The 11,385-nt window shown below is 35.1% G+C and overlaps 1 protein-coding gene across 9 annotated transcripts in view; it reads left to right on the forward strand.

Moving 5' to 3' along the window:
• NKTR (natural killer cell triggering receptor) overlaps positions 1-11,385 on the forward strand; it is a 45,338-nt gene that overhangs the window by 20,785 nt on the left and 13,168 nt on the right. For 7 of the 9 annotated variants that reach the window (XM_026072069.1, XM_026072054.1, XM_026072089.1 and 4 more), the window contains 5 exons: positions 6,119-6,148; positions 7,013-7,158; positions 8,105-8,327; positions 8,907-9,062; positions 10,322-10,409. In XM_026072069.1, the coding sequence (XP_025927854.1) occupies positions 6,119-6,148; positions 7,013-7,158; positions 8,105-8,327; positions 8,907-9,062; positions 10,322-10,409 (643 nt within the window). The remainder of the gene's footprint in view (positions 1-6,118; positions 6,149-7,012; positions 7,159-8,104; positions 8,328-8,906; positions 9,063-10,321; positions 10,410-11,385) is intronic. The other 2 variants (XM_026072079.1, XM_026072062.1) reach the window with 1 other exon arrangement.

The following is an 11,385-nucleotide window of genomic DNA, read 5'->3' on the forward strand; positions in this document are numbered from 1 at the left end:
AAGAGGCAAGGATGGATAGTATGAAACACACAGGGCAACAGTTTGTCATCTTGTATGGAGCTTTTTGTTTTAGGTTTTTCCCCCAGCAGCAGGACTCAGTTTCTCCTTCATAACATGGCGAGTATGATATTTGAGATTCAGAGCAGGAAACGACTACTAAAGTTTTTGTCTAGACAGACTGCTTCTGGTTTTTAACTTTGAAATGCAATATATTACAGCAGTTACTCTTGCTTAGTGACATTTGTCTGATTACTTTAGGGAATATACTGTGCACCTATGTAGCTGTTATTTTTTTAAATAAAATATACATTTATTTCCTTTAGTGATGTACTTTAAGCCGGAATTAAAATGTATTTCTTATACTCACAAAGAATGCTCAGTTATTCAGTAGTTTGTCAGTAGGAAAAATGCTCTTCAAACATGTAAACTGAAAATTAGGTGAAAGTCTTCAGTGGATATTATCAGTCTTTAAACTTGTTCATACCATTAAAACTCTAGTTTTACTAGATAGTTTTATAGAAAGGGAAATAGTTCATCTCCATTTGAACTCTTAAGTTTTAAACCGCTGTTTACATTTTTTTTATATAGTCCATGAATATCTTTAGGGATAACAGTTCTATATTTCTCTATCATACATGTGCTTAATCTGTAGCAAATGAAGGATACTTCAAGTTACTTTCTTCTATATAGTATTTGTCCAGTTGGGGCTAAAACAATATTAAGAATCCTGAATATAACGTATTTACTTCCTCAGTCAAAAGTACCTTCCCAGCTTAGCACATTTGGAATAACTAGTCTTTACAGAAGCTAACGGGCAGCGAATGTCACTCTGACAGCCTGCATTAACAATTCGGTCACTGTACAGGGCAGTGTTTTGTGCAATGTCCAAAGATCATTAAATTTGAGCTCCAGTGGTCAGTTTTGTTTGCAGTAGAAGCTCCAGACCATTCTTGATGTAAACAAGCATCTGACCAGTTCGAAAATACCTGCAGTTTTCTTTGATCCGTCAGGAATTTCTCGGGCATGGATGAGTTTGTCAAAGCATTTATACGCAACAATAGAGAAATGGGTATGGAAAAGGTAGTTTAAGTAATGTTAGGAAGTGTCCCTTTATACTGTTTGGATTCGTGAAATATTGGGACTTCCGCTTTGTGTACCCAAAGGGATTTGCGGTAGCGTTTTATTATAAGTTTGTGTTAAAGACACAAACAAATTGTAGAGGACCAGTTTACAAATTAGCTATTTATGTTCTCAGATAGCACCACTATTAAGTTGCTCCTTTTCTTGAGTAGCTTCTTTCAGAACCTTCAGTTGTCTAACAAGTTTTCTAAATATCTTTAGAGTTTTACAATCCTTTTTTTTAACTGTTTCATCCGCTGGTTGATGTTTGGATGTTGAATTTCTAGGCTAGGATAGAGGTTGACAGGAGGAACGCTGGGATAATATTCCTTTTTCTGTATACTTCAGTGTCTGTTTTGACTGTTAAAAGGGTTTATTATTATTATGGAGCGGGAGGGTGGGGGGAATGCATCCAGATCATTGCACAAATATGGCTGATATTCCTATGTGCATGATTTAGAGCCAGAGAGATTGCCAGCCTAGGCTGGGATGTTCCAGTTCAGGGGCCGTGTTACTGTGTTGGGCGATGATGTTCTTGAGCGATATATTCTGCTGTCAAAGGCGTCTTGTCTCTTGAGAACCTTCCCTTGTGCCTGTGGCTATACCCAACCTGCCAGTAAGGAAAGTTGCAATGTGAAATAAGTGCAACTCTTGTGAAAATACTACAACTGTGTGCATGAAGTATTACAAAATACGTGAGCCTAGTTGATCCTGCAAACGCTTGCACGTGTTTAACTTTGCTTCTGTTAAGGCATGTCAAAATCTGTCAAGCTGCTGTTACTAGTAAGGTAGAAATGTGAATGCGCAGAACGAAGCGTAAAGAAAACAGAACAGGAGGTGGACAAAAATAGTAATGAACCTCTTTGTTGTCGTTTAGAAGCTTTGTGTAATAACTAACTAATTACCTCGTTACTTAACCGGATAGTTTACTGAGAATCCATCCTTATTACTACTTGGAGGAGTCCTAGGGTTTTGCTCCTAACCAGTGCAAATGTTTGGAGTTCCTGCCCCTGTGTTCAAACCTGTTTTACTTAAATTGAGGCCGTTTGGCTGTTGCTGTAACCTTTTTTTTTTTTTCCCCATATTGAGGATATTGTCAATTTAACCTGTCTCTCAAGCGCTGCTTTCTTGCTATAGACTAGATAGCTTTTTTGGTTTTAAAGCTAATGTTTTTAATGTATGGTGTTATGCCTAGTTACTCAATTTAAACAAACTAGCCTCTTTGAACTGTTAAAGAGTATATCAATTGTGAGGATTTTGGTTTTGTTTTTACAAGTGGCTTTCTCAACATTATCAATATATTAGAAGTGGTTCATTTCTAAGTCTTTTCAATGTCCTAAAACATGTATTTGTCCAGTCGAGAGTTAGTGGGTTTTTTCCACTGTGAATAGAATACCTTTGAGCTGATTCTTCTGCAGTTTACAATTACAGAAAAGTGAACTAAAAATTTCAAATGAAAGGGGCTGATGTTTGAGCTGCGATCAAAAGTTATGTAAATGGGTGTACGTGCACTTAACATGCAGGCAGTCCTGTTGGCTTCATTATATGTTTACAAAAAGTACAGTCTGCGCAGAAGTATTCACAGGATGTCTGTATATGTCAAGTTAGAAGCCGATTATTTCTCTGCTCGGATATGCAGAGAGATAATTAAAAACTATCAGTCTATGTAGAAGCATAAGTACAGTTAAGCTTAACTGGTGATGTGTTTTTGAAACAGCACTTCTGTTCAGAGTGAAACCAGAACAAACCCAAAGAATTTTGGTGCGTGTGCTTTCTCTTTTTTAGAGAAAGCACCTATTTCTCTTATTTTTAGAAAAGTTTCATAATAAAAGGAAGATGTTAGACAATTGTGGAACTTAAGAAACGGTGGACTTACTGACTTACCACACATTTCACTTAAATCTAAACGCTTCAATTATGGGATGCCATCCTGTAAAGTATACACTTAGGAACGGATTCAGTAGAGCATTTGCGCACCTATGTAAATGCAAGCATGTGAATAATCCCACTGAAATCAGTTATTCATTTGCTTAAAGTTGTGCATGTGTTCTAGCTCTTTTGCTGGTTTGAGACTTTCAGAGGGGAATGGGAGGATTCTCTTTTCTAATGGTTTATCTTTGTAATAGGGTATGCAAGCAGGTTATGTCTCCAGGTTTTTTGGTTTTAAGGAAAACTTACTGTAGTTTTCAAAGTGCCTTATATTCTAAAGAAAATTTAGAGCCCTCTTTTAGGCATCCTTGTTCTGCATACGACTTGATTAATATTAATTTAAAATTTGTATTTAATAAAACATAGACTCAGTTTTGTCTGAAAATGTATTACAATTTATTTCTGCCATTTTTGTGTAAAATTTACAGAAACAGTGTTACATCGTGCGCTCCAAAGGTAATGTCTCATTCCTCTAAGGCTGTGTCCTTTCCTTTTCTTCTCTTACTGTTTTTATCTTTCTTGTCTTTCTGATCATATTGTTATGTGCATTGAATCTTTTGTTAGGACTGAGGTTCTCGAGGGTGGGGAATAACACACTTTTTATCAAAAAGATACTTTCCTCATCAGCAGTATCGAACCAATTTACCTTAATCTTGAGTGAATAAAGATAACTGTCTTTCTGTAAATAACTTGGACAATAGTATATATTCTAAGGCAGACTTCGAATTAGTTTAAACTATAAAAGTTATTTTTATTAAAGCAATTCTATAGATACTATTTCTTGGGAGGAACTCACCATAACTGGGTTTCTTAATGCGAAAGTATTAAGTAGGTTTTTTCCTGACAAAGTTCTGAAATCAAAGTAAATGCTTAAGAGCTGACAGGCGGAACGTACGCACAAAGCTTTGAAGTGGTCTTCTAAAGTGGGAATGTTTGCAGAATAATTCTAATTTTATAACCATAACCTTGAGATGAGAGAACTTTCAAAAGCACAATGAGGAGTTTGGTTTCTGCTTCCCGTATGAAGCCTGTTAGGTCACCTAACTCCTTTTCATGCATTTGGAGAAAGTTTTCCTCTTGGGTAATGCTTTTCCTTGTGTTTTCGTTTCACGAACAAGTAAATGAGGAAAATTCTATCCGTTTTATCTATCAAATTGCCAGTGTAACGAAAGAAACCTCTAAATGGCTTTTAATGCTGCTGACTGTCCCTCTCCTTGCTCGTTGAGGACTAGTCTAAAGAAAGTACGCGCTTAGGTAACTCGCTGAATTGGTCTATAAGTGCCGCTGCTGCGTGGCAGAAGCGCGTTACTACAGTATTTATATGAAGTGTGTTGAACCTGTTGCTTTCTCTAGCTAATTCTAAATGCTAAGATTTGTTTACTGTTGGTTTCACTGAAGTAACCCACTTCTATTTTCACTACTTTAAATCAGCTTTATAATTAAGCCCGCTTAAAATGTTTACTTGACAGCAGGTTGTTAATGCAGTTCACTTTTGCTTATAGAACTTCAAAAGCTGTAAGAAATTGTCTGTTTGTAGCAATATGCTGCTGTATTGGTCAGAGAAAAACCAAGTACACAAAGTCCTATTGACAGAGAAATAAAACGTCTTCTCGATACAATTTCTTTCCCTGTGTTAAACTAGAGAAGTTTTCTGTAATATTCAGTATTACAGAAGTGGAAGGTCTGGTTGGTGTTTGGAGATTAATAAAATTGGAGTGTAAACACTCCTGATTTGCAGTTCCATCTTTTGGCATGCATTCCAACACTGAAGCGTTTTGTGATCTAGTAGCTCAAAACTAGAGTGAAGGTACGTGCTTAAAAGTAGCTTTTCAGTGCTATAAAAAAAAAATACTACTTCATTATCCCAAGTCTGCCTTGTTACGAATTCAGGTGAAGCATCTAGACCCCATGATTATTTTTTAAGGGAGAAGAGTGGAAGAAGGCTAGAAAGACAAATCGGTGACCAAGGAGGAGAGGGGAAAAAATGTTTTTGAATAATAAAATAACTTAAAATGCAAGTCACCTAGATTTCCTTCCACTCCCCACCCTATATGTAAGGTTAATGCAAGTTCTGATGTCCCTTAGTTTTGTCCATATAGTGTGGTTCCCATTGCAACATTAATGTAGGTTAGCCTATAGAACTTGGATGAAGAAGTTGTGCGAATATGTTTCTGAATACAGAAGGAATTTCCTTTCTTCATTGGAAAAGGATTTAGAAGGGTACCAGGTGATAGCATTATTATCATAAACTTGAATCTTAAAATATATATATAGATGCACAGCATTGAATATTCATTTTTGAAGTCGAGTCAGAAATTTGGTATAGCTTCATCAGACATCTCGTAGGCTAACGTACAAAACGTCATGCACCGGGATTTCCCTTTCAGGCTAGAAACAGCCAAATAGGGGAAGTCTGAATTCATCACAGAAAAACTGTAAAGTATCGTATACTGTCTGCTTGCATTGTGCTGCTGTTACTTTAGGGAAGCCTGTGAACTTTATGAGCTGAAGTGCTGTAGTCTTGGTGGTTAAATATAGATGTATTGCTCTGTATTCTGAATTATGAAGCCAATCAAGTAGATGGAGAGTAAGAAAGCAGGAAAAAGAGACAAGCAAAGAATCTCTCACATATTATAACTCTGCTTTCCTTTTCTTATTTTTTTTAATAGAACTGATTTTTAGGTGACTCTGTAATTTCAGAAATGTTTAAATTCCAATAGTTAGCCAGTATTTATTGTAAATTCATATCTTCTCTGATTAAAAATGTTAGTTATATTTGAGTGTTTATTTAAAGATATTTATTTGAAGATTATTGCATGCATGTAATGATATTGGGTAGAACTTTCAAGTGTGCGCAGTTAGCTAAACTTAAATGTCATATAAGGGTTTAAAAAAGGGCCTATATATGTAATTTGTAAGGTTTTTAATTCCATATATGTAACTGGATTTTTTCACTATTTTTTTGTCTTACCTTCGCCTTTTTTTATTTTTCTGTGCCATTCTCCTCTCTTACTTCATCTGAATCCCTGATTTTTTTTATCATCTTACCATCTTGCTGTTTGTCAAACAGAACAACAAAACCTGCTCCTCATCTTGATGGGTAAGAGTCCTAAAATTTTTCCAATGCTGATAAAATTTGAAGATTGTTCATGAGTTTTCATGTCTCGTGTTGAAAGTAGACAGGAGTGGGGAAAAATACTTATTTCCGTGAAATAGTATATAATAGAACCAGATAAAAAACAAAAGCTTGTTTTGTTCTTTTATCAAAATTTCAAATCATAATTTATTTTCTAAAGCTGGTCAAAAGCTTGAAAGGTCCTAAATCTTAACTTTTGGTTATTTAAATTTGTTTGCTGCGCTCAGCCCATAAATCAGTGAGTTGAAATGTCATATTTAATATATTTGGATAGTAATTTTTTCATACATACTTATCCTCAAAATCCTTCCTGGAAGTACTAATTATGGGGCAAATGAAGAAGAAGAAGAAAAGAGAAATGTGATGAGATATAACAGAATTAGGCATACCTCAGTTATAACTATCCCTGACGTGTCAGCAGGAACTTGTGTGCTGAGTTTGGGTAGACATAAAATGCTCATTCTCTGGGGAAAGATGTAATTCTGTGCTTTCTTGAGTTACTGTCCCCAGATCTCTCTTGCACAAAGGTTCAAAAATAGAGGGATGGATTAGATGACCTGTTTACACTGCCTGTCTAGAAGAGTAGAATGACATCAGCAAATGGTTCTCCAAAATTGAACCAGAGAGGACTTTTGTTTCCTGTTGCATGAAATCCTAACACTGTTGTAAATGTAAAACTGATAAAAATCTTATTTTAAAAGTATAATATATTATAAAGATCCAGATGATGCCAGTGAAGCTGAATGTTTCAGAGTGACTTTTTTAATCTGAAGAATTCATTGGGAAAGAATTGTAAACATTTGTATTTTCCAAATCCTTTTTCTGCAGTGTACACGTTGTCTTTGGACTGGTGATTTCTGGTTTTGAAGTAATAGAACAAATAGAAAATCTGAAAACTGATACTGCAAGTAGGCCCTATGCAGATGTACGAGTTATTGACTGTGGGGTGCTTGTTACAAAATCAGCAAAAGATGGTAAGTATGCATATGCTTGAAGGTAACTGCCTGCTTCCTATCCTCTTTAATTAATACTCGATGTCAATGTGACATACGAAGAGTGGAATGGAAAATGGAAACCCAAACATAAGCTTTAGAAACTGCACAAAATTCAACTTCAAGACAAGATTTATTATAAGTTCATCTAATGTTAATATCATTGGTGTATATATAGTTAACATAATTTTCCTTTTGATATTTCATGTGAGAATTCATAGGGAATGAATATTCTTAGATATATGTTTGGATAGTTGCTGTTTAACGGTAGATTATTATGAGTTTGGGGTTTTTACTCCAGATTTGACTTTACTCAAAGTTAATGTGGTTATTTATCTCCTGTAGAGAGAGTCAGTGAATAAATAATATAGAAGTATGAGGATGCAAAAAGGAAAATACAAAGTTTTAGAAATGAGAAGTATACAACTGAGGTTGAGATTAGCTTTTTCATAAACTTTCTTCTGCAAAGAAGAAAGCCTCTTTTAAAATTATACTTATTGGCATTTGTTAATGTTGAATTTATTATTATAAACCTACTGGGTATGACACAAACGTTTTGGCTTGGCAATGGTACACCACCTAACATGGCAGAAGTTGTGGATGGACGTTTTTATAATTCACTCGATAACAGCTAAAGGCTTTTTTTCTTCACAACCTCTTTGAAAAATATTTGTGTCATTTTTTTGATGAGGGTTAGGCTGGACACAATCACAGGAATTTTTATTATCGTACTTACTGTAATGAACATAATCTTGAAAAAACTCTTCATGGCCTATGCACAGTGCTTTTTTGGAGCAGTGTGTGTGTATATGTGTGTGTGTGTACATATATACACACACACAGTTGCTTATTTTGTGCTGTGTATATGTACACAATACACATATGAATGTGTATGCACTGTAAAACTGAAACACTATCTGTTTCTAAGCTTTGGAGAAGAAGAGAAAAGTATGTTCTGAGTCGGAAGCTTCGGACTCCTCCTCCAGTGCATCAAGCTCTTCAGAAACCTCATCTGAAAGTGAAGCTGAAAATGAAAGAAGTAGAAGAAGAAAGCGTAAAAGAAGAGCTAAAACTAAACAGTCAAGGAAACGAAGAAAGGAAGAGAGGAAGAAAGAGGAGCCAAGGTGCAAGCGAACCTCAAACCAAAGACGGTGACTAGTGTCTTAATTTTAAGAATTTCAGAGAAATTTGAGAAATACTACATTGTTTTCATGAAGTAGTCATGCAATGAATATGAAGGTGTTATTCTATAAGGTTGGACTTTGTTGGTTGATTTAAAAAAACCCCACAAACTAAAGCTGAGAATGCTGTGTAGATTTTTATATGAAACAGTTCAGTTAAGATCTTGGTAAACAGAAGCTAATAGTAACTTTGAAATTAATGCACCTAGGCACGTTGAAGTACTTGGGATTCAGTATTTCTGTGTGAGAAGTGAGAGATGCAAATAAGAGAACTTTGACTTCATAATCAATTATATTTTTGTAAATATTCTATGACAATTGGTATATCAAAGGCAAAATTCTCAGCTGTAAAGTGGGAGCTGAACCTTTTTTTTGTAATACTGCACCATCCTCCCTTTAGGTGTTAGCATAAAATAAGTGAATGATGAAACACGTTTCAGTTTTGCAGCCATCTTAAAGCATCATGTGGGCTTATTTGGGGAATTCATTTTGAAAAGTGGTGGCTTTCTCAGTTGACAATTTTTATTTATAAAATTATTTTTCTCATAGCAGCCTTTCTGACAAGAGTGATATAAATGAAAAAGCAGTCGATGTTAGCACGAAGAGGGACAAGCCTGTGGTACGTCCTGAAGAAATTCCCCCAGTGCCTGAAAACAGATTTTTGCTAAGAAGAGATGTGCCTGTTGTCAACGTAGAACCTGAACCGTAAGGAACACTGAGCTTTCTTGTTACGTTAGCTTTTTTTAGTGGAAACTATAAGTAAAATTTTCCCACTAACATTGTATTGATAGCACTGATAACCAAACGATGACTGTAATCAGAATTTCTAAATGAGGTAATTTAGCTGCCCTTTTTACAGTTTTCTTTGGAATTTTCTTTTCAACTTGGATCAGGTTTTTTAGTGAAATCTAATGAGTTAGCTTCATTGGCCTTTAAGGATCATACATGTAACAATCTTAAATACAGATGATGCAAAAAGATTATTTGGTACTTCTGGAAGAAATTCTGTGATATAAAACATTGCAAATATTTGATTGCAAGGCAAGCTTAAACGGGAGAGGTGATTTTGCATCTTCCTTATACCAACAGAGAAATTTTGGCTCAAAATTAATCAGTCAACTAGAATTTTATAAGCAATCTGTAGTTTTTGAGAATAGGAGGGTTGGTTTGTTTGTTTTTGAGACAAAGTCATGAGTTTACAAATTATTTTTGATTTGAACTTTGCACATCTACTGAATTTCAGTTATTGTTCTTTTCTATCAAATTTCCTCAGTTTTGGAGTCAAATGGGTTAATATAACACATCACCAGTCATCTCTAAAATCTATTTTTATATATATATATATTTATTTATTTATATGTATATTATATAAAAAAAAATGTTAGTGATATACTCTCCTGTAAGCCTTTTCTTAAAATGATACTTTAGTTGTGTCTTTAGAGTCTCTGTATCTGCTTCTTTCAAGCACATTAAACAAACCACGTAAAAAGGAATGCTGAACTGCCTCTTGTTGCTTAGGGAAAGAAGCAACCCTTCAAAACTTGTGGACTATCTGAGGCTCCTGTTGACATTAAGAATCTCAGCAGTTACAGAACAAACTACTCTGTTGGTGTCGTTTTCATGATTTGTGTACCAACCACAAATTAACATCTTTGGAAAAGTTATGCACTACTTCGGCAGAGTACTTTGCAGCAGAGTTCGTTGTTAGCATTTATTTATCATGTAGGGAGGGCAGATAGTCAACACAGGTGGATGAAGACCAATATCTATTAATTTGTCTTTCGTTGCAAAACTATTTGGTGCTTGCTTGCTTCTTTCCTAGAATATGATTCACTGAATTCTCAGTTCCACTATATTAAAATATAAGATGAATATTCGGTATGCTTAACTTAATCTGCTAAGTTTAAGTTAAAATTTTTATATGGTTTTTTGCACTTAAGCTCGTATTTTATTAATGTATTTAGGAAGCTTCTTGATGCTGCACCAGTTCTGACTGACCAGAAACCATCAGTCTCTAAATCAGGACGAAAAATTAAAGGAAGAGGCACAATAGTATGTGTATATTCTTTCCTCTCTCCCAACGTCTTCTCTGACCTCAAGGTTGAATTTTCTTGAAGGCTTTGTTGACACTTTAACTATTGTTGGCATGCTGTAGACTCTAGCTTAGAAGGTTGAAAAGTTGTTGTAAAGAAGTTCATTTTATAATGTTTTCTCTTCCATCCTTCTTGTTAATATCTTCTTGCCTAAAGATTGTTTGGGAAAACAGAAGCTTACTCCTCAGCTATGAGAACTCAAAACATAAGAATAAAATTCTTATTTAAAGAATGAAATTAATTCAACCAAATTCATCCCAGACAAGCCACAAGATCTGCAGCAATGAGCTTTAACTCTTTTTCACTCATTGGATTTCCTCACTGTTTCAGTATGCCTTTGGGATGTAAAGCATAACAGTAGATATGGCTGTCCTACATTGTCATAAAAGTATGCAGCCTGTTCTGATGTATATTGGTTGTCTCCCGAGTTCTGATATTTGCACCTTCTGATGATTGTGTGTATGTTGGTGGGCAAAAGCAATTTTGTTGCCAGCAGTGGCAGAATCACTTAATTTTTGTTTTCTTTTCTCATTTTAGATAAACTCTTATTTCCTTTCTTACCTATATAGCGTAGCATAGTTTACCAGATTTCATCTGCTCTCAATGCTGAGATCAAATTCATGTAATGTCTTAGATGACACTGTATAGGCAAGAAGTTACTTTTTGGTAATGCTAGTAGAAAAGAGCCTCCTCGCCCCGATGCACAGACTCAATCCAGTTTTTATATCTTCCTCTGCAAAGACTGCTGCTGTTCATGTAGATTTCATTTGCACTTCAGAATTTGGTATCCTGAAGATTTTTGCTTTTGCATTAGTGCCACTGTTGTTAAGCAAAAGTTTTCTCGTCTCCGCTTTAATACATCCACAGTACAAGGCCTGAAACACTGCACAACTACACTGTGGGTTTTTTCAGTCCGTTTTTTTTTTTTTTTTTCA

This window comes from Apteryx rowi, unplaced genomic scaffold (assembly GCF_003343035.1).
Source record: "Apteryx rowi isolate R43461 unplaced genomic scaffold, aptRow1 scaffold_109, whole genome shotgun sequence".
Taxonomy (NCBI): Eukaryota; Metazoa; Chordata; class Aves; order Apterygiformes; family Apterygidae; genus Apteryx; species Apteryx rowi.